The 24624-nt window shown below is 43.1% G+C and overlaps 1 protein-coding gene across 5 annotated transcripts in view; it reads right to left on the minus strand.

Moving 5' to 3' along the window:
* nav1a (neuron navigator 1a) overlaps positions 1 to 24624 on the minus strand; it is an 86536-nt gene that overhangs the window by 49539 nt on the left and 12373 nt on the right. For 2 of the 5 annotated variants that reach the window (XM_088290202.1, XM_088290203.1), the window contains 4 exons: positions 23544 to 23704; positions 19754 to 20631; positions 18655 to 18746; positions 10261 to 11079 (listed from right to left, as the gene is read on the minus strand). In XM_088290202.1, coding sequence (XP_088146328.1) covers positions 10261 to 11079; positions 18655 to 18746; positions 19754 to 20625 — 1783 coding nt within the window. In that variant the 5' untranslated portion in view covers positions 20626 to 20631; positions 23544 to 23704. Of the gene's footprint in view, positions 1 to 10260; positions 11080 to 11304; positions 11491 to 18654; positions 18747 to 19753; positions 20632 to 23543; positions 23705 to 24354; positions 24444 to 24624 lie in introns of those variants that run through there. The other 3 variants (XM_088290204.1, XM_088290205.1, XM_088290206.1) reach the window with 3 other exon arrangements.

Raw genomic sequence — 24624 nt, forward strand, 5'->3', positions numbered from 1 at the left:
TTAAACTAATTTAAAATGTTTTGGGAAATGAAGGATGGCGGAATATAACATTACACTTAAGGGCCGATGTTCAAACCACTGACTGATGTTAAATTCAAGATGAAGGGTACACATGCAGCAATGTGGGTCACTCTTATTAGTGTATATTGTGAACAAAAAAAAAAAACTGAGCAAAATTCATCACCAAAAGAATGCAGATGTGTCCTTTAAGTGAACTCTGACACTTTGGCCATCGGAAAATAAACCAAAAGCCTCTCACTGGGCTTCATGATGGCATTTGTCTCACTCCCAATTATTCTGTAATCTGCTTGGGTTGCAAAGATTCATGCTGAGCAGCTGTTTATCACGTGCGTGTGCGTGTTTGTAAGCTCGGGCAATTTGCCTCTTGAGACACTCCGCAAGGGCTTTCCAGTAGAAGATGCAGTGAGGGACCATAAAATCTAAAGCAGCATTAAAGAACATCGAAAACGACACCATGCCTGCATGTTTCCAGGAAATCTGTTTTAATATGTCAACCTTGAAATTGGACCCAAGTAGATTTGACTCATTTTAGTAAATGAAAAATTGTTATGTGAGAGCAATTCTAAAGAGCAAGCACCGTTTCTGCGTGAATGAAGTGCAAGGATGTTTTGTGAGTGGAGAGCACTTCTGTGAAAAACATACGACTTATTTCAAATATATATTTTTATAGATTAAAAATTGTGCAAACTGCAAAGCAAGGATTTACACCACGTTTAAAGTTTCTTAAGCACGAGAAAGTAACCGGAAACCTTTAACTGATAATGTACAATAGATACAAACAAACACACACAGTCAAGCCTAATTTGTTTTTTTTCATCACTTTGTATTTGCGAGTCATGCAAAAGCAGCTGCACTAACGCCTGAGGCAGCCATCTTAACTTTTCAATGGGAAAATAACTCATCTGTTGATGACGATGAGCGGTGAGGTTTTACCAAATTTAGCACTGTAAATTTGCAGCCAGGCCTAAAAAAAATGTTGAAAAAATATATATCAGCACTCAGTGGAGAGACCATATTATCCATTGCAAATTCTAAATTATTTAAAAGCATACTCATTACCTAACAAAAATGAACTTGCTGCCTCAGTCACACTGAAGGAGGCAGCGAATACTGTCTGCCTCACCTCACTCGATATCTGTAGTAAAGTCGTATCAAAAAATCCTCAAATCAGCAAAACTCACAAATATTACATGAATCAGCCTGATTGGAAAATTGGAATGCAAGAGACTAATCAGGAGCTTGACAATAATCCTCCGCTGTTGGAGTCCACAACTAGCAAATGGATGCTGCTGTGCTTTACTACATCTGCTTTTTCGCGAGGTATTGCGCAACCTGAGGTGAGGCTATTACATTTGAACAAGCCCATTACATTTAGACAAGAAAAATGCAATTTCAGCAATTTTGAAAATATCAAAATCATGGACAATATTGCATAAAAAAAAAAAAATCAACACAAAAAACACAGACCAGAGAACTAAAGTGGAGAATAATTTTTCCACTCTCCGAGTTCTGATTTGCTCACAGCTGGATTATTTCAAACGTGTACAAACCAATATGTATCAAATCACATACAATAAGCCGCTGTGATGTCTGCACTCTCTCTCTCAAGGGTGTCGTCAAGTTTGTGGCAGGGGATGTTGATGAAAGAGATGTGATGGTAAAATAAAGGGCAGTCTGTTCACCCGTGGTCAATTTCAAACTGATCAGCTGACCCCGCATATCGTAAAATGTGTCCAACTAGAAGCATTGGGTGGGGAACAAAAAAAGGAAAATTTTCATAACTAAATCAGAAAGACCCATGGGAGTCTGCCAGCCCAATTCAATTTAAAGCGACATTAACATGAAATGTCCATCTCATAGCAATTAATGTCACAAAAAACTCAATTTGATCCAATACTTACTACAAAACGTGAAATATGAATCACTTAACTCCCTGTCACAAATGAGTCCAGATGGCGAGTGAAGAGATGAGGGGGGGTGAGGGGGGGGGCAAGTCTGCTGAACGAGGAGGGAAACTGTGTGTTGATCGCAACAACAGCTGCAGACAGAAGACTGCAAACATGCAAGTATGCTGCGTACACTCAACACGCACACGTCAACACACAGAGGAGCACTTGGCTCACACCGTTCCAGGTCAAGGGTTGATTCCCCCAAAGGAAAAATGGCCACAGACAATTGAGCAGGGGAGCCCCGAGGGATGGACAGCTCATTGAGGAAATTATGTGCTTCAAACTTAAGCAACTCACACGATGTTAACAGAGACACGTAAAATGCAGCAGGTTTTTTCTTTCAGTACTCTGTATTTTGAGGGACAGTATAGAATTGAAAAAAGAAAACATTCACCAAGAAACCAGAGTGAACTCAAAAGATTGCGTGCACAAAAAAAAAAAACACTTACACACCCAAAAGAGCCATTTATACAAAGAAACAAAAATCTTCCATGCACCAAAAATTCAAAACTGCCGAAAAAACCCCACAAAAAATAAATGTAAATGCACCCAAAAAGCTCCCATACGCAGAAAATTCACAATAAAAAGATTCCTCGACAGCAAACAACCCCAAAAAACTCACACTAAAACACCAAAGTGCCTCTCACATGAAAAACTCTCGACAGGACAGAAAAATGACAACGCACACCATGATATGTGTTATTCAGAAAAAAACCTCTTTACACACAGTAAAACCTCTCATCCACCCTTCCACTTTCACACAGAACCAAAAAAAAAAAAAACTAGAGTAAATGCTTTGGGACCTATTCATTACCATGGTAAATTTTCAGCCCACAAAAAATACTTTATTATAAACTAAGTTATGGATAAAATGTTCTAATACGGCTCACGTATTGGATTTGACTGTGACGTACTGTATAGTTACGTATAAAAACATTGTTAACAATTTTTTTTTTTTATATATTTTTTTCTCATCTGTGCACCCTGCTATGACCCGGTCCAAAGTGGCCCGCGGACCGGTGGTTGAGGACCAGTGCTGTAAACGACGGAGGACGGTTGCGTGAGTCGCTGCATTTCATGGATTATTTGAGCTTGTACACAGACCAGTAACAGGAACAAAGAAACCCCCTCCCAACACCCTCAACGCACACACACACACGCGCACACACGTAGGCATTAATTGGACACTTTTAATTACCCTAAATGGAGGCTTTGCTCAACACTGGCATCAAATTGATTGGCTACGGTCTGGATGAGCGTGCGTGTGCTTGTGTGAGAGTGCATGTCCGTAAAATGCTTCCTGGCCTGCATCTGCTCTGGCTCCGGTGGTCCCAGCTGGGGCATTTGGGATGGTGATGCCGGGGGGCGGATTAGAAATGCAAATATCCTTGTCAGAGTCGGCTGCTCCCCAGGGGTGCGCATGAATCACACTGATCTTGTTTAAGCTCCTGTGTATGCGTTTCAGAGCTTGTGTGCACGCGTGCTCCATGTCTGTGTTGGGAAGGAGAAAAAAAAAAAAAAACACTCCACTGGCCTCATTATTGAGTCACACGGGTTTTATGAATAATGTGTTAGAAAATTTGTTAAGAGAGTGTTTCCATTTGGTCAATCTCCAGTTTAGAATTGAATTCTAAGACAAGATGGAGTAAGGGAAGTTGTACTCTGAAAAAGTAGATGGCGTGCGGCGATGGTTAAAAAACTGCTGTGTACTTGTTTTGCTCCCCTGGGTCACTTGTCTCTTCTGTCCATTAGCCGGATAGAAACTTCACAAAGGCAGGCTAATGGTTATGGCCTTGCAGGAAGTTTTAGTGAAGTCGTGCTGCATTCTTTCCTGACTCTGTTGAGTCACTCACCTGTTTTGCCCAATATGAATGAAGACTTGACTAATGGCGCCGGTTTCTATTCTGTCCTCTTTCTTGTCTGGTCCATGTGCATGCACTGTGCACATATGTTACTGTCACGAGAATCTCCTCAGGCTATGCGGTGATGATATAAATGATAGATTGGTGTGGTTGAGCTACACGATAAAGCGTTTTTTTTTTGTTTAGTTTTTTTTTTAGATCAGAGATACTTTAAGGGTAAGGAGTCATATATTTTCCCATTGAAATGACAGAAAATGTAATTTATCCATCCACTCAAGAAAAAAAATACTAATGTGTCGTTTGATGATGAAAAATAACTGCATAATATTGTACATTAAAAAAAAACATACAGTGGTGCTTAATAAATAGAAATCAAAAGAATGAAACCGTTTTGGCCACTTTGCATCCATTAAATGTTATCCTTCTTATGCTACCCCCAGGTAGCCAAGGCGCCCGCCTGCGTCGCAACGTGGACGCTAAATAGCGCAAGCGTTAAACTCGCGGACTCAAAGGCCAAGCTATGTGGGAATTTCAAATACACAAGCGTAATTCTTCTCATTTCATGTTTACTTTTGATTCTCGGTCGTGGTTAGCATCCTCCCTTCCCCTTTTCAGTTCCCCATCTTCTTCATCATCGTTATCCCACAAATTTAACGTCACATCTCTCTGGTGACCTCAGTTTTGCAAAACAGGAAACATTACAACATGCTGCCATTCCTGCACATCTGGATTGAGTGGACAAACACGCAAGCATACGCAAACACACGCACACACACCCCCACACACACAAGGCTTCACTTTTTCACCGGGATAGAGCGAGACATCCAAACCTTGGAAGAGCACACGTGATGATGACACAATAGCACCTCTTTGTACACAGTGTGAACGGCTAACCTTCCCATGACTAAATCATGTAGGAAAAAATGATACTGAAGAGCACACCATTATGGAAAAAGTCTGATATATAAAAGAGGGGAAATGGATATGTAAGGAAAAAAAGAAGCTCTGTTTGGTTGTTGCGTGAGCTAAAGGCTAACATTAGCATGCTATCAAAGTTAGCGCAGCATGCCGCATGGAGGTCGCGCAGTACAGTATACTTTATTTGTGGTGCACAAGCACAACAAAAGAATTGGAATCACAAAAATATAGACCTGATGATGCCACTGATATCAAATTGAGGGGACGGGGACAAAAGGGAGATTGGGACGGATCAGTGGCCGTAGCTATCAACAATGGAAGCCAACTCACAGCACGATACAGTACTTTGATTCCCGAAGAGCTTCTACGAGGACAAGGAAGCAACATGCCAACCATCCTTTGGCAAGAACGCTCACCAACAGATGAAACTCTTGATGAGTTCAGCGCAAAGATAAGACCTTCATTCATCTCACGAATCCAGGACTGGCACTGAATGTTGGACCAAATGCCAACATAGGCATGTAAATGCAAGCGCCACATCTCCGCAACCACTGCCGTATCTGCTTAGAAATCAGTATTACTCCCCTTCTGAGAGAGGATGACGAGTGAAGTTTAACAACTACTTTTCTGATCATATTCCGGCAGTGGTGGGCTGTCAAGGCCTTCTCTGCTGGACTGATCATATTCTTCACATTAATGTCATATTATATCCTAGTGTTGTATTTTTAGGTGAGAGGTTTTATCCAATCGGAATTCAGCTCGCTTGTGTTGCCGGGCAGATTTCACAATACCAGTAACATGCACGATTCGTCTTAGGCCTTCGGATACAATTGTGGGGGAATCTATTCGGTCAAAGACTATGGGCTTTTAGAATTGATAGACAGTTCCGATAGCCAATCAGATCACAAATAGCTTGAAGTGACGCTGAAAGTGATGAACGCGTTTTGTGATTGGATACTCACTCGTGAGGGGACAGCGCTATGCGGAATCAACACACCCGGAAGGCGTAACTGGCGACCGTTTGACTAAATAAATATAGTCTTGCTTTTTTAAACCACAATGGCCGAAGGTGGGAAAAGGGTGGATTTAATTGCAGATACACTTGCGAGGCCATTTTCAAGACGGACCTTTCAAGAGAAACTCGGTTGTCCAACACTCAGTCGTGTTGAAGCGTCTTTCTGGGTATTATTTCTCCATCCGTTGTGCCATAAACGATGGTAATATGAGGGTGATTTATTCAAGTCAGACTTCACTGAAGGCCTACTACGTGTGAAATGCACGGCCCGCCACTGCATTCCGCCAAAGCTAAAAGAAACCTTCCGGAGCAATAGGAGACAACCTGCCGCCCCCCCGACAACTGACTCATGTGTGACAACAATGAGCGGCCCGTCATAATATTCGGAGCGTGTGTGGTACCGTGTCCCTGGAGCACACCAGGCATCCTGTCACAATGAACACTTTAATCTGAGAGCCATCATGGGAGAAATACACAAATAGAACAAAATGAGAAGACTAATGTTAAGCATTCATCACAAGGTGGCCTACATAACACTCTTCCATGAATTTATCGCTCGCACAATATCAGGAACAAAATATCCAGAGACAAAAGTACATTTGAGGGAGTCATGATGTTCCTTATTAAACAACAATGGCTCAATTGTTTTCAGACTAATTTTCTCACATCCAATCCATCTACGGATCAACCCATCCTGCTCGCCTCCATCTGTAGTTTATATACATAATGTATATAATGAACGTGGTGCGCAAGAGCTGATGAGACAAAAACAAGAAGCGCTTTAATATAATTTGGGTGGAGGATGGCAGGAAGCAGACGGCGCTAATGCAATGGCTCCAACATTAAGTCCTTCGAGAAGCACCACAACACGTTGCGAAATGCACACATGCACAACCGCTGGGGGCAAACATATACGTAATGATGTATGCAAGATCTTCTCTGCTGTCCAAGCGGCGACAAAGTGCTACGTGCCAGCAACTATCATCAGAGTTGAGTGAATTGAAAAGGAGGAGGGACTGAAAGGAGACTTCACGTCGCAGGCGATGACTGCCTGGAATGTTGAACGCGGCAAAGAGAGACTCAGCGCGATGAGTGCAATTAGGTCGGTTAAGTATGCATGAGAAGTCGTAAAAAAGTAGGAGACGACAAATAATAATAATAATAAGTAATTGCGTGCGAATTTGGAGAGATGGGATGCGGAGCAGAGCAACAAAAATTCATCCATTCGCGCTTTGGGCGTGGTTAATAAAATGTTACTTTCTGGGCACGTCATGGCAACCAATCATTTCCGGGCGTCAAGTACACTTTGCGGGTTGTTTGAAAAGAGAAGATATAGAAAATAATCGTTGCCGTGTGTGGACATTCAGCGCTTTACAACACGGCCAGCTACCGCTACAGGAACAGAATAAATAAATAAATAAATAAAACATGACCAGGCTTGGAGCTTGGTGTACGAGTGGCTGCGTTTTGAACACCTGTGCGATGAAACGCCAGCAAATTAAGTGAAGCGAAACGCTCTCACAGTGTAGTGTGAACGTAGAATAAGTGGCACACGCTAAGTCGCCACATGGATTTTTTGTTTTGTTTTGTTTTTTTAAACAGCTCCTCTGAAGCAATCATTGTTCTCCAGACAGCTGCCAAAGATGCTAGAGAGACCACCGCGTGCGCAATCACGCCCGCATACACACACTGGCACATTGTGAAATAACGAGCACATTGGTATTCAAGGCGACCTTTAAGGGCGCGTGTGTCGCTTCATTGTCTTTCCCTGTATTCTGTGGTCAGAATGGGCGCCACGGGCTCAACCAACAGTGAAATGACCCATGTCAAAATGACACTTCTGATCTTTAACCTAAATCTGCTCTTCATGAAGTAAAACTCCTCATCAAGCCAAATCTCAATCCAAACAGATGTCCTTTAGGCTTTAACATGTAATGCACTTTAAACTTGAGGGCCTTTTCCAGGATCATAGATCTGTGATTAGTGCAATGGAGGCTGAATCTTTTCATTATCTTGATGCAAAGACTAATCTGAGCGCTTGCTGAATCTCAGAACAGATCCTCCCATGCTGTGAGAAATCTCTCTCTCCCTCTCTCTCTCCCTCTCTCTCTCTCTCTCTCTCTCACACCCACCCACGCACACACACACACACACACACACCCGCATGCACCCCCCCACGCCCACACCCCCCCACACACACACCTCGTTACGGGGGCTGGATGGGCCCAAAGGTGTCATTAAAGTAAGACATCTGAGGTTCAAATGCTTTTGAACCTAAGCACCTCGGCAGCCATTCAAAACCATGTGTAGTCCTGCAATTAATTTGATTTGCGTGATTTATTAAACCGAATGGTTACACCAATCAATAAGGCTCCAATGATATATTTCAACTTCAGGCTGCATTTCTCAAGATGAGTACTCCATAGTCCAAAGCTGCTCGACTCATGGACCACAAATCAATTTCAGTAATCCTCAACATCCAATTAACAAAAATCTCTTAATGGCTAAATTGGTTGAACTGGCCTATTGTCCCTATTAGGGAAAAACTCACACTAATCTTCGATGTCTTTTCATGATGAAGCAGGCCGAAATTAGCCGACTTTTCAATGACGGCATGTTGATTCGACAGATTTTGGGTCATAGAGCACACATCCTCCAAATAAAAGCCATTTTCTCTATTGCTTGCTTACACTTGTTCTGGCACAATGACTGGATGAAGGTAACTGGACAATTACAAAAGTTGCGCAACTGGCTGGAAAAAACACAAAGCGACCTTATTTTGAGAATAAAGTCAATCCCCCTGACCAACAACCTGACCTGTAGATCACTGATTCTGGGTTTGTTTATCATGAGTGGGATGGAAAACTATGACGTACACAAAAAGTAGGCCATTGCGACAATACTTTATTTTTATATTATTAAAAGACGGAACATTTCGACTTTTACTTTGTTGAGCGATACGTTATATGTCATGACCCCACATACTCATCTTGAGACTTTTCTGAACACAACAAGACCTTTGGTCAATCTTATTAGAAGTGGGTTAACACATCTCGATTGGACCAGAGTGGTGTCCTACATTAGCTTTGCCGACTGCTGAAGGCTCATCTGGAAAGGACGTTGTCACATTGCATACGGCTGGCTGTCACAAAACAAGAAGGAACCCATTGCAATGCCAGAAGCAAACAGAACAAGGCGAACAAGCTTGGGGGGGCTCAAATTAAAGGGAATATTTATCCTGATAAGAGACAGAACAGGAAGCAACAATTTCATGACAGGCAAATGAGAAAGCGGAATGGGGAGAGCAGGCTGCATATATTGTAATGCATCTTCCCATATGGCAGAGCACGCACGGCCGAAACCAATTAGCCGCACGTCCCTATGGAAATGGGGATATGATAAAAGATGAGCCCATCGCCGCGAGGAAGAGGACGAGTTACAATTAGCCTCTCCTGAAGGCAGACGTAAAAACTCATGAGCGTCTTCAAACACTTCACCCACACACCTGCTGTGCTTTGTGTGACAAAATAAAGCCTCCGTCTGCCTCTGTGGCATTCTTTCATTCAGATTTTTATTTTTCATTTCATTTTTCATCCTCTCTCTACCCGTTTTTCAGGCGTAAAGGTGTGGCCAGCAACGTCAAAACAAGAATTGTGACTACAAGCAAAGTCAATCCACGAAAGCATACTGTACTATTTTACAAGAGGTACACACACATACGCACGCACACTAAAAGGGTAAAGTGAGGCCCTGGGAAAATAATTTCCTTGTAAGATATTAAATCTTACTGACTTTTAAAAATGAGATTTATGTCACTCTTGGCAACATGTTGGTACAATACCATCTCTCCTCCGTTGCCTGCAGTAACGAGGGGAGGAGGAGGTGGTAGGTAGATGGTGACCATCTGTCCTTAGCCTGGAGATCAATGGACATAAAAGAGGGGAGGTTGGAGGTCGGAGTGGGAGTGTTACGAGGCGAGTAAATACGTAGCCCACTGTGACTGGAACCTGACTCAATATGCTGACGCTCTATTGACCAAGCGACAACGCCCACTCCCCACTCGTCCCACTCACACTCGCGTTATCGAGCAATTTGGAATGCAGACAATGTCAGCATATTTAAAAATGAATATACGCTGAAATAATATTTTTTGTGGGAATGTGAAACTGTGGCAGTGTGTCAGATATGACTAACATAAACGCATGAATCAAGAAGAACAAGGAAAAAAAAGGCAATGACAACCTTTTGGAAAAGCTTAAGTCAGCCGAGCCACGTAAGAAGGCATTGACAACAATCCATCCAACATTTTACCGTTTTACAATCACAGATCATTTTGACATCTTAGTTACATTATTGATCATCTAGCAGTCAATCCCAGCAGCGCTTCAAAACAAAAAATCAATCAGAAATGACGAAATATTTATGGACATGTCTTAAGTGATGTGGTCTCATGCTGAAGCCAATACATAGCAGGCCTAGAAAAAAATGCACTCACCAAGCATTTGGCTGAACAGCAGCTGCTCCAGGTCCCCCAGAACCGTCACCACTAACTCTGGGTCCACCTTCAAAAAGGCCTTATCGTCTTGTCCTTCTAGCACCTTTGACTCTTTTGTGTCCTCTGTGAAAAGGGCAGCAGATCTTCCCTTTTCCCCAAGTTTGGTGGCATTATCTCCCGGACCACCAGCTCCATTAGCCTTAACAGGGTGCTCCGCAAGGTCTTGCCCTGGACTTTGGCCTGCCTCAGAGGTCTTGCTAATGGGCTTGACCTCAGCATAAGGTCCGCGTGGTTTTCCAGGAGCCGGGATTCGGCTCGCCTTGCTCAAATTGGATGTCACTGCTTGCAGGTTGAATGGTTTGGGCTTCCCTTGGAAGAGGGACTGCTCTGACTTTGAAAGTGTTCTGCATAGTGTTGTTTTGCCACTCACAGGCCGACCTGTCGTAGTCTGCCCCTCTTTGTTGGTGCCAGCGCCAGGCTGGCCCGAATCATCCTTCCACTTGGGACTCTGGTACAGGTGCAGCTTTTTCTCAGCATCAGTGAGCACAGCCAAGTTGCTTAGTGATCGCTGCTTGCGTAGCTTGGATGGATTTGAAACGGGAACGGGGATGGATCCAGTAGTTGGCCGGTAGACCTTCAGCTCTGACCTGGAAGGACGTGGGGCTCCCTGGGGGAGAGCAGATGGCTTTGCTGGGGGCTTCCTAGAGGCCATGGACTGGGTTGAAGAATCCTGGCTGGAAACCGGAGGAGTCCTGAGGTCCAGCTCCCTGGGCTTTGCTGTCATGCTAACGTTAGCCACATTAGCCTCCAGCATCCCTCCTGTAGAGAGCCAAACAACAGGGGCATGCTCTGATATACGCACAAGCAGACCAGAATAAACGGTGTGAAAGACGGGTGAAGGAGAGCGAAAAACACCAGTCGTCTTAATTTGCTGCTTCTATGGAAGCTCGCCGGACACGCCAGATTCCTCAATGTGCAAGAACCCTCAGTTGAAAACGGCAAATGCATCAGTGCAGATCACCAGCAGCAGTTTCCTTTACTCACATTTTACAATCCATGGATCTGCAGATGTGCGTCCAGTGAGTAAACGCACCTTCCTCACAGAGCAGCTCCCAGATGACAATGGAGCGGCGGAAACAAAACGCAGCGCTCACTGGCCGCCCTCTGTCTGCACCTCTGCTTGCTTCCCGCTCTGCATCCCCTCCTGCTCGTGAGGCAGGCAGCAGCCAACTGACAGGAGAAGCAGTCGCAACAGCAGCAACACCCCCTCTTTTTTCCCCCGTTTCTCCTCCCTCTGCTAGTGACTCGCTCGCTGGTTCGCTAAACCGACCCCCGCTGGCTCATTCACCCGCCTTCTACTTCGTCCTCTGCTCGCCTTCCTTCTATCTTGTTGTCTCTGGCTCGCCCTCCTCCCACTGGCTGATTCATCCCTCTCTCTATTTTTTTTTTCTTCCTCTGAATGAATTCAAGTCACCTGAATTCCAAATGCCATCCTAAAAAGCTTAGTCAAAGAAATGTCGTTAAAAAAAATAAATCTCACTCACACACATTAACTAGATGCTATGCAATGCTGCACACCAGTGAGTCCCAACTAGGGTTCGGTAATAAATTACCAGCATGTAAATTAAACATTTCCCTGTGCCTCTATGGCAACAAGAAAAAAACTTTTATTTTCCCTCATCAGACACCAGAAATCTCTTGTTTTTTTTTTTTAATCCTTTTGTAATCACAAACAGTTTCATCATCTGAGCAGTGTGACTGCACTGTACCTCAATGTCAAATATTGCCGCCAGAATAAAAGCCCCCCCCCCCGTCCATTTGCACACACATGGCCAGCCAATCCTTCAAAATCACATTTGCTGCTCCAGTCATCCATTCACTTTCAGATTTTGTTAACCGCAGGAAGCCCACCCGTGACGATCTTACATGATCAGGTTTAACGGGACCATTCGGCAATCCCAAACGCACAAAGACGACCAGGCGCACAGCCTTTTTTGCTTTCAGGAGCAACCAACAGCCCTGAACGAAGCAGCACAACCTCCACCTGCGTTCCATCAACAATCCACTCATCTCCATTATTTCCTTCCTCCCCACTCCATCCACGTCCAAATCCACACCACAACACACAAGCTATTAAGCTACGCCTGCGCCATCTCATCCATTTCCCGGCCATTGCGATAACGCGGTTTAAAACAAGCACAAGTGCTTGCGTGGGTGCTGGTGCAGATATTTCGGTCTGCGCTCCTCGTGAACGTGCATGCAATGTGTGTGCTCTGTATGCGTGGGTTTGTCTTTCCCAGGGTGTCACATTGATGAGACAAGGCCAAAGAAGCCCCCATCTAGGGATTCAGTGGCGCTCCGGCACGTTCAACTCTCCGACACCTCATTCCACAGGACATCCCATCTCGAGAAACTTTGCTTCAGATGTGAAAAATCTATTCCTGAGTCGTCTTCTGACGTCGGATAAGTTGAGAGCTGCGTGTATAGAGTGCCATAAACACAGAAACAGCATCCATTCCATTAGAGCTCGTAATGATGACAAAGCAGAATCCCTTATCATGCACTGAAATCAATAAAACGGTTTACAGGAAACAATATACATGTCTCCGTATAGGTCAGAGCTTTTATTTATAAAGCACTTCGAAGGTTTGGGGGGCAGGTTAGGAACCTGGCCATTGTCCTGTCCAGATTTTGTCTGTTGTTATTTCGGATTGTATTCGTATTACGGTATTTTTCGGACTATAAGGCGCACATGCATATAAGCCGCCGCAACTCTTTTCATAGGAAAAAACAAAACAAAAAAAAACAAAAAACAACAATATACAAGCTGCACGAGAATAATAATAATAAAAAAAAAGATTTTATTTGCGTATTTTCTGAACTATAGAGTGCCCCCTACCGGTGAAAGAAAAATCCACAGAAAAGCCGCACCGTTGTATTAGCCGCACGGTTCAAAATCTCAGAAAAAATTAGCAGCATATAGTCTAGAAAATACGGCATATTTTATGCTTCGTGTATACGTTGTATGTTTTGTCCAACGCTTTGTTACAGCTGAGGCCCTTGTGAAAGTCGATTTGAGACAAAAAAAGCTGTACGAGATTCTGCTCGTCTGGGAAAAAAAAACAAAAAAAACTTCTACAATATTATGAAGCCTTTGTTTAAAGGTGTGAGGTCAAAGGACACTGATGAAAGCCTGATGAAATCGCTCCTCTCATTCATTTTACACCTGTTGTGATGAAAGAAATGATTCTCAAATATTGCTTCCAACACCAGACTCATCTAAATAGGCCAATTGAAAACTTTGCTTCGGGGCAAGTTGGCACCGTCACTCGCATGTTCTCCGACTGTTACCACACAAAAAGCGAAGCATAGAATTGGACAAAAATGTCTTTGATGACAATTAAAGATTCAAAGCCACACTAAAAGCTACACTGAGGTCAAAGCTGAGTGTCGAGACAGTTACGGAGGAGCTCGAGCCTGTCGCAGGCAAATTTGGGGGTGAAGGAGATCATTCCAGGTTAATAGGTGCTGTACATCTGCGCTTATACCTCCCTGATGACGGCTTACGATTTGTGAAATGAGAGCGGCTCCAAACAAGGCAGGACTGTGTGGCACACACACACACACGCGCACCCCCACTGGTGCTTTAAAAGCACACAAGCGGTGTTAAGTGTGAGCTGGCAGCATACAGCTACTTGTTTGTTGCAGTGCTCTCTTCGCCTCTGCTGACTAATCATTTTAATATACAGCGGACATAAACATACTTTATACTTAACGGGCACGCACACATGCAAAAGCACGCACACGCGCACACACATTGAGACAAACAACACACTGCCTGTCCGGAGTGTACAACTCACCTGGGCAATCTGGCTTGACATCAGACAAGCAGGCAGTTTGAGTGGGTGACAGATGCCAGCACTCAGTATTTGACTTAGCATTCATCACTTATCGCACACACATTCGGCGTGTGCAAAATTAGTTGGTGTGGAATGACCGCCGGCTAAAACCTTGGGAAATTGGCTCAGGCTTGGGGAAAACGCTTACACGCACATGCACGCGTACAATAAAAGGCACTTTATTTTAAGTCCGGGTAAATCGAGATACAAGGCTGAATGGTTAGATTGAACACCCGGCATGAAGTGGAGTTAGCAGAAAGTCTCGATTTTTGCCCTTCGTCCAGACTAATATGATGCAAAGTGAGTTGAAGTCGATTAATCGCGGACAGCGTTCAACATCTTTTTTTTTTTTTTTTTTTTTTTTTTTGCATCATGGCCCGTTTTCACGAGAAGACATATTTGGATGTAGCAAGCATAAAAACAAATGACAAATGGTTAAAAATAAAATTTAAATTACGCTGAATGTAGTTGTAATTAGTAGGAGCCTTGCACATTCTTTCTTTGTCAACGGCTCATCTTGTCTTTAATTGCGTAGCATGCTACAGGACGAGACATTGTCATACAGCTATAAATAAATAAATAAATAAAAGTCATTCCTTTGTTTATATTTCCTGTATGGTTGTATTGTATTTGAAGATAGACTTGCATATTTTGCACGTGACTGCGCCCTAGGCCTCATTTTTGGAACGATACTCCAAACAAAAAAAAACAAAAACAGTCAGATATATTAAAAAATATGTGAAAATAAAAATCTGCAGGTGGTATGCGTGGGTCCACTGTACTGCAAATTAATATCGGCTCCAAATATTAGTTATACAGGCTTCCTTGATCGCTAATCATCTCTATCGACATCAACCCTAAAAAAAAATCAGTTCCATCATCACAGCAGATTTATGAGACTGTGACTGCTTCAAAGAGTATTATAGTGTGCAACAGCAGATGGGCGACTCAAAAGTCTGTTGTAAACTGGAACAACAGAAAACAAGATGCTAAAAATACGATTTGGGATTGACTTTAAGGTTTAAACGTCCATGCAGAGTAATAAAATCAACGGGTTGATTTATCAGCTGCACTCAATTGTGCAGCGATGTGAATTGGCCAGTATAAAAACAGACGCAGCAAATTACCATTCAACTTTACAACCTATAAAACTAAATCATACCAGATCATTTTATACATTTAGCGGAAGAAGACAAGGAAGATGAGGGTCGGGTGAGGAAGGATCTTGTGTGTGTGTGTGTGTGTGTGTGCGCGCCCGTGTGTGAGCCAAAGAAGCAGAGGAAGCATTTAAGACAGAGAAGGGATATCCTGCCTCACGGCTTCGCCTCCTGCTTCATTTGTCTGCTCGCGCGCCCATGCTCGGGGGGGGTCCACAGGACATCGCAGTGACTACTTGGCTATGACACACAGTTACACTTATTGTAAAAATGACTATTAGGGTCCACTTTTCAGGCCGAAAACTGAGATAACAAACAGGCGGAAGACTGACTCATGAATGAGCATAGTGAGAATACGCAGCATGACTCAACGGATTAAGCATTTGGGGAATTCAGGCACTTAAAGCCGATCCGTGACAATAGCGCGAGTGTATCCGGGAGGCATAAAATGTGAGTCCAATGAAAACAGCAAGATGGACGACGCACGCTCATTATGAGTCATGCACAGCTTGACAACAACTGGGCATCTTAAGGGAAAAAAAAAAAGACAAAATATTTCTTTTTAAACCGTTTTAAATTGTACTCTTGCATGGCTTCGGGTTGACATTGGCATTGGACTCCTCGGGTAAGTCCCACAATGTTGTAATGCCGGTGCTGGTTGCTTGGTTACCGCATGGCACGTATGATTGTGGATTTCATATGATTGATTCCACTATAACATGATTCCCTGTGTTGGGAGTGACCCCGGAGGTCAAAAGGGATTTCATCCAATCCACCTTTGCCCTCTTTCATCTGCCACTCAAACTAATGCATCCATTTCTGTGCCCCTGTTAAGATGTTTGATGTTGACATCTGAGGTGTATAACTTTTTCAACACAAAAAATGTAAAGAGTAAAAAAGGATGTACGACATCATCCATCACAAGCCTTTATTATGACTGGGAGGACCTAACTGTATTAAACTACAAATCTATTTATTATTAGCATTAATCCTAAGGCCAGTGAGTGACAAGGGGGGGGGGGGGGGGGCACCAGGTAGCTCCGCCCCTGTGACTCTGCATGCACTATTTCCGGCGGATGGACAATGTTCCGGTATTTGCACTTTGATTTTGTTGTTAGGGGGACCTTAAAAAGCATTTAATAGAAGAAATTTGATGCCACTGTGTTTTGATTTTTGACTGACCCACCATAAACGGATCTTACAGAATTTACTATTTACATTTCTAATGGCTGAGCCTGACTTCATGAAATGTTTTATTCTGCCAGTAATCCACAGCACTGGCCGCCATGTCAGGTGCAAATGACGCCACGGATTAGTGTGTAGGTGTATGTGTGTTTTCTGTGCATGTGTTAAATATTGGCACGCCCGCGACCCTTGTGACGATAAGTGGCTCAGATAACGGATGGATGGATGTTAAATATCCTTGCGAAGAGTATTGTGGGACCAGATGTAAATAATAAACCGTGCGTGTGTGTGTGTGTGTGCATGCAAGAAAGACAGCGATATGGAAAGACAATTCCCTTGCTGGAAAAGGTACAATCTACCAAACATTTATCATTCAAAACACCATCTGTGGACGGTCAGACATCCATCACACACACTCACACACGCTGTGCACATTATCTCGGGAGAGTGGCAATGTCCGTGATACTCAGGTCAAATTGAAAGACCATATGGTGCTGCAGACATTTAATGTCCATGTCTTTATCAGAGTGGGAAGATGATGAAGAATGATTTTGGTTGCCACTTATTTGAATGTAGGCTGATATACAACTCATTTGTCGTGAATGACTCAAGACACTAAAGATCCAAAGATGAATAAATAAAAGCATTCACACAAAGCATGGAAATTGTCAACTGATCCATTAATCTATACACACAGACCACTAAAGAAAGTCCCGCCCCCATTAAACTTTTGCAACCTGGCTGATATCTTACAATCGCATCTTCACTTTTACAGTCCTGCCAACTTGTCCCAACCTTGTTTATCTCATTCTCCTCAAGGACTCACAGCCTTGTAAACAAGTGACATACAATAGAACGCCACTGTAGCCATTCAGTGCTTGCATTCAATTCAGCTGGTCATTCTGAGGTTACGTTTACGATGCAGCACAATCCCCCCTCAAGATTTGTGGCTGCTTCGACCTGGCCTTGCCCGGTGAAGGATTAATTAGTAATATCATCATGCAAAAGGCACGCCGGAGGTTTTTGAACTTCCTTACAACCAGCTCGTGAAAACCTTGACTTGCCAATAATAAAAGTTTAAATAAGGCTACAAAAGAACAACTCAACATATCATCAAAGAGGTGGTGGTCTAACATACAGGAGATAGAGAGGAAACAGAAAATATCATATAATAAAAGTCTATTTCTGACATTTCTATTTCATCTGGATAGTTAGCTTCATTGGAATAGGGTATTTGCGTATTTATTCTGTGAAAATACTGAATTGAATACAATGTTTTTACATTTAGTGTTCTTATTGGATGGGGGAAGGCAAACAATTCTACACTGCCCCATAAAATGGTTTGGTTTATAGTATGGTCAAAGGAACCAGATTTTTAATTTTTTTTCAATTTAATTTCACATTTATTTTTAGTTAATTATTTAATCTTTAATTAATTTATATATATTATAGATATATATATTACATTTAATTAAAAGTAAAGACAATAAAGGGCAATCTGATTCTGATTACCATTTGATAATCATATTTGTCATGACATTTTTTTTTTTTTTGGGTGGTGTGCTGTGCGATTTTTCTCATGTCAAATGGCAGCCTTGGATCATTATAGGTTAAACTGCAGTTTAAGCAGAACATCATACACACGTGAAGTGTACACAATAGGCCGTACGAGAGGAGGATGGGTTCAAAAGTTGAAATCAATGTGCATGCAGCGAGTGCACCCTTTTCATCCCATTACTGACCCACATCACCACTGTCGTCTTCCCTCATCGGAGCATTCTAAGCACGTCTCTACTTTCCATCTCTTCATCTTGACCCAGTGCAGTCAGTGCAGCCGCAGGCTGAGGCACACATTCCAAATTGTGTCACCTTACTACAGACATGGCGGCCAAGGCCTGGACGAGTACGAGACATTTATTTGGACTAAGGCTGCTTAACGCTTCGTCTATTCAGGTCCAACAATGCGAGTCATATATCGGCATTTGGCACGACTAGTATGACTGTCACAATAAATGTGCCTTGCTGCTAAAATGTAGCACCGAGACACGATAAAAATCCATCACGAGGCCTCTCAGTGCCTTCAACCTGAATGGGCAGAATAAACTGCAGGGCTAGTTCAGACAATTGAAGTTTGAAGAGTGAATTTGTCTAACCTGGCGTCAGGTCATCGCAGCAGATCTCAATGGATCCAGATGAACAGTCACTCAGTTCATCCAGTGACAAATCACCCTCCTGCACCTGCAACCTGTCAACATAAGACACATCTGTCACTGTACTTATATCGCACAATCGACAAACAGTATTTGTAGTGTTTCCTTTGTTTATCTAAAAGAACAAAGAAAACAAAGACAATGTTTTCTTCTTTTATTTTACAAAACGCTTTTGACCATAAAAAACAAAAATACAACCCCCACCCCCAAAAGAAAACACTAAAATGGCCGCTTAGGAGTTAAGAACGCAATGTAACGCAATATAAGGCAGGATACGTACATTCTTATTTTATACTTGATACTGTGTACAAAATAACGAGGTATCCTGTCAGACATTTTGAGCTGAATTTTATTATTATTATAATTATTATTATTTAAGGAGAAAAAGTGTTTTACAAAATAAACATGACAAAGTTTTATCTAGCTTGTTTTATTTTTCCATAACGAAAGAGACCCCTAAGTGCAATTTAAGGCAGGTTCCCTCCCTCGAAACATGGAGAGTACATTACGAAGCAATCTCGGGCTACAATATTGAAAATTAGGGGGGAAAAAAAAGTAAGCCGAGGAACAGCTCTTGAACTACCAGCCAGGCACCTGTTGCTAATGCTAACAGCTAGCTGCTAGCCACTAACGCTATGCAGACTTACGCCGTATCATACAATGGCGACATAATTAACTAGCGGTGTGTTAGTCTCCTAAATAAGCGACTGAATCTGATTTCAGGATGGCCTTGTGTTGATGTGGCTGGCAACGATGTAATGTCAATTAAAACTCCGAAAAGGCAAACCAAAAGGTCGAAAACGGAAGCCAAGTTAGCCGTAATGCCACCACGTGGGCCAACAAGCTTTATTTTGAAGTTAGCCTTTGGGGAGGCGGTTTGTTTGTTGAACATCTTTGCAGCTTCCTTGACATGACACGATGTTGGGACAAGAGTCCCGCATCATTAATTTGAGGACTCTTTTCAACCCAAGTTACCAAATGCGCAAAAGCATGTCACAGCTGAACGCCTGATAACTGCGTGTGAATGAGGACCACCACCAACCTGAAGCTGAAGGGAGCAACTGCCGCCATGTTGACTCGGGGCGCTTGTGTTTCAACGGTCGCGGGCTCCGTTGGCGGGCCCTGATGCAGCGTATGTAAATATCGCTTGCATGTCCCGGGTATGGCGGGCATGCCTGGTGGAAGCAGTGGAAGACTGGAAGAGGAAGCTGGACTTGAATCCTCCGGCGTTCCCATTTCTTCATCTGATTGGGCGGCGCAGTCACTGAGAGCGCTTACGGCTTCCTGATGGGTCATTTGAGTGGGAGATTGGTAGTCGTTACCATTATTGCTGATGCAGGACTGAGATAGGTCGATTTTTGGAGCTTCTTCCTCCCTTCCTGGCACGACACCATCAATCACCCTGGAAGTGGACTGCTCTCCTCCGCTGAACTGGAGCGGAGGACGTAGCCTGGTGGCGCCCCATGTCTGGTTTTGATTCGTGCATAGATTTCTATTGCAATTCCTATCAAGTGAAAAATCCGTTTGAATCTGGTTGTGCTTTCCCAGATCCAGAGTGTCTTTGGTGTGTGGCGGAGGAAGCCGGCGCTGAGTCAGAGGACTATTGTAGGCCAAGGAAGAAGTCTGGCCGGGATGTTGACCACCTGGTCGGTGGACGAGTGGCGACTTCAGGCCAACGTTGGTCGGCACGTCCCTACGGGATGACTTGGGCAGGCTGGAGCTCCGAGGGCAAAGTAATGGAGACTGAGTGGGTGTGCGTGTGCGTTTCGAGGTAGGTGTCAAAGCCCGGGGAAGCTCGGTGATCCGTTGGTGCCTGTCGGTTTTGTGAGTGACGGGCAAAGACGTGCGTGGTTGCGGGATTCCCGACGGGGGAGGGTGCCGAAGGGTGGACCTGACGTTGACGCCCCCGCTCATAATGACCTAATGGGGAAGTCACAAAAACCAGATGCATTACTCAGGATGTGTCGTACAAAAATTGAATCATCCGTTCCTGAAACTTCAGCATGTGAATCAAGCACATGTGGCAAACCGAGACAGCCACGAGTTGAGCTTGTTTTTAGCATAACTTTTAGCGCGAGCGTGCAATCAGTTTGGCCTGCTCAGTTTTTGGAAAACAAAGCAGACCATGTCCAGCACACAGGCACATGCTCATGACAGCAGCTGAAAAGTGCTCGGATAACCGATTTTCTCGACATAATCAAATCAAAAGGCACACACTGCTCTCTTTCTGCTCTTTCCAGTCAACCCGATCTTCATTCCGCTCCTGCTATTCACCGGCTCAAATGCTTCTCATTGTCTCATTCGGAAATGCAAGAACCTCTAAAGAAACGATGGCCATAGAAGCAGCATGTTTCTTACCCGGGCAAAAGTTTTCAGTGTAATACTGGGTGGCGGTGAGATTGAAGCGATGGGAAAAAAGGAAACACAAAACTGATGAAGGATCACAACATCTGGGAGAGAAAGAGATTGCAAAATGATTTGCTTTGCCTCATATAACTTACTATCAGGAGACTTGGAGGGAAAATTTAGCTTAAGCGTTTCAGCATGTCAAATATGAATATATCACTGCAACCGGAGAAGGGATTTTTTTTTTTTTTTTAGTGGCTATCACAAATGTTTTTAAAAGCTGTATATAACGCCCGAATGATTAAAAACATAATATTTACTTGTTCTTTAAAAAAAAGTCTATCCGCTCATTTTTGAGTTCAAGTTTTATTGTTGTGTTCCGATATAAGTAGGCTACAACTAAAGGTGTGTAACTGATGCTTTGTCGACAAATACACTGCAAACATAAACTTACATGTCGTTTTCCCTGGTGCAAAACGCATAATGCATACAAGCTTGGCAAAAAAATCAATCTGAAAAAATTGTCATTTCAAAATATATTTTTTAATGCATAGAAGTAGATGTTTGGTGACGATCGTATTTTTGAGGTTTAATTTTGGATTTGCAGCGGGTGTGTTAACGACACACTAGTTTCTTTTTTATTGGACAACTGGAGGTTACATTTCCAACCAACTTGTCAAAGAGTCCTAGTGAGGATTTTTAATGGATGGGATTGACTTGATAAAATATTACATGAAGATACAGCAAAAAGGGCATAAGACTATGTTCATTATTTTAATATAATACACGTTGAGGAGAGAATTTGGGGAGTTGGTGTTTGAATGGGAAAAAAAAGATTACAAACAAAACTAAATTCATTTCAAATGGCAACAATTAAACTTTTAGACCAAATAGAAAGGGAAAAAAATATATGGAATGGATTAGATCTGCTCATCAGTCTGCCGCTAAACAGGTGCGACCACACCTGAGAGAGCTGTTGCACCAAATGGTCTGACATGAACCACGCCTCCAACACAGAAGATGTCAATCAAAACCAAGGAGAGGATGATCAAACTTTTTAAATAAGTTCACATTGCCAGAGGTTGGTTGTTCACAGTCAACGGTGAAGATTGTTAAAGGCAAGTCTACTCGTCGACCAAGTTAGACATGAAAGCGTCAAGACAGAAAATAGGTCTTAAAAACAGGAAATGCACAGCAAAATAAATGAGGAACAAATGAGAGGAAACTGGAGTTTGTGACTGAACTGTAAGACTCTGTCTGAAGGAAATGGGATGTACACCCAGAAAAGCTAAAACAAAGACAAGATTATAGTGAGCTAAGGAAAAGCAATCATGGACTGCGGATGACTGAATGAAAGTCATATTCCGTGATGAACGGAAAATCTGCATAGGATGATGATGTTGGAACACTTGAGTGAGATTTATGAAGACGAATGCCTGAAGAAAACGCGCATATTTCCACAGTCGTTGATGATTTGGGGCTGCCAGTCAGGTAAAGGCACAAAGATGGCTGCCATGACATCATCAATCAACGCACAAGTTTACGTTGACATTTTGGGCACTTTGATGATAATTCATCTGAAGGGTTCTTTTGTGATCGTATCATGATCCAGTCATTTTTCCTCATAATTGATTGATTCCATTTGTTTTCCCTCTGCTTGGTCTAAACAAGTAACTGTTTTTAAAGTGCAACATTTTTTTTTATTGATTTGTTTTAGTGTTTCTTAAAGCCAAAAACTTGTCACTTGAGAAGACTTTAGTTTTGTGTCATGCCTGTGATCTATATTTTTTCCCCTACAAATTTAAATAACATAATGAACTTCCTCTGTCAAAATTTTCGCCATGGGTTATAGTTCCCATTACGTTAATGGAATTGTGACCCAAATCTAACGCCAGCGCAAATCCGGCAGTCCGACACTGCCATCTGCTGGACAAGATCTTAACTGCAATACCTTTTGCCACCCGTTACTGGATACCCGTAACAATTTAGTGCCTTTTATAAGTACAGCAAATTGCAAAAGTAAGATAAAATATCATCAATTGATTTACAAACAAGGTCTCACTGAACATTTCATCTCACAAAAGCGCACATCGCCCGCGAACACACGCACTCAACCTTGTGATGAACACTGACTCATCACACAGTCAACACATGCGCCAGTAACACATGCCTCAGTCTGTGAACTGAAGGACGTCAACTGACATCACTGTGAGTACTGGATAGCTAGCATTGTGTAGTTTATTTATTTATTACAATATAATTACTTCCCCTTGATAATGAAACGACTTAAACACCACTGTCACAATTGCTCTTCCTTAATTAGCAACGTGCTCATTTAGTGACACAAATTAAACCATGCTCCTGAAAGTGACAATGGAATAATAAGGAGAGGAGATGAAATGAATGAAAGCTGAAAATGATTCAAAATAAATACATTAAAAATCACGCATGACAAAGCATGTGCCCCCCCAAAAAGGTTGTTCTACCTGTCAGCAGGGTCCTACGTCTTTGGCGGAGGAGCGAGAGGGAGATCACACTTCTACGACGTCCCAGGAACAATGGTGTGTTTTTTCCTGGATCACTGCTGCATCCGCGCAGCTGCCCGCTCATTGGTCAGCAGAAGCGAAGCATTCACCAAGACAGGAAGCTGTGACAAACAGAAACAACACTTGCAAGCCAATCGCAGAGAAGCCCGCACTAAACTGACTCATTTTCAAAGTCATTTTCCTGTGCAATGCCCTCATCATTTGGAAGTCACACGCCGAAATACATACAATGACCTTCAATGACATGTGTCGTCCTCAGAATGCTTTGAACTCTTATTGCGAACCCGACCGCAGACATTCCTGAGTTGCGGCGAAATGGCGAAACAATCAATTCAGTTTGTATGACTCAACGGCACCAAATAAATGAGTCGGCTATATTTTCAGTCGCCGCGACCCCACACTGACCTGCATACTCACGCTATCAACACAACACAAGTGAGACTCCAACTTGATGGAGAGTTACATGATTTGTCCCAGATGGACACGATATGCCGCACTGACTCATAAGCGAGTCGATATGATGCTGACTCAGGCCCGATGGCATCAGGTTTCGACCACCCGCTCTTTTCATCCCTTTTCAAGTGTCATTCTGTCGAAAAACACCTCTCAATAAATCAACCACAAACGCTTTGGGCAAAATTTCCCGTGACCTACCATTACTAGAGAAAAACTATCACGAACATGAATCAATACATTTGTGAGAAGAATCCGACCAAAATGTGATGAAAGACAAGCACAGGGCAGCACTCACCAAACGAAAGCATCAGGACGCCAAGCAGCAAGTGAGTTTGCTTCCGATCTAAGTCTGCTTCAATCTCTGTCTACCTCAACCACACAGGCCTCTGAGATGCAAGTGTGTGTTTCGATGTGTGACATTCTACTCCACCACGACGTCATGCCGCTCTCGCTGCTGCCGCAGTACGCCTGCAGCCGTGTCCCCGCCCCTTTCTTCTTCTTTGCCTCCCCTAATCACAATCCCTATCTCGCTGCCAGTAATGGACCTGTTGGCTGTGCAGCTCTC

Source organism: Idiotropiscis lumnitzeri, chromosome 3 (assembly GCF_059441095.1).
Source record: "Idiotropiscis lumnitzeri isolate Australia: NSW breed Sydney's pygmy pipehorse chromosome 3, RoL_Ilum_1.0, whole genome shotgun sequence".
In the NCBI taxonomy this organism is placed as follows: domain Eukaryota; kingdom Metazoa; phylum Chordata; class Actinopteri; order Syngnathiformes; family Syngnathidae; genus Idiotropiscis; species Idiotropiscis lumnitzeri.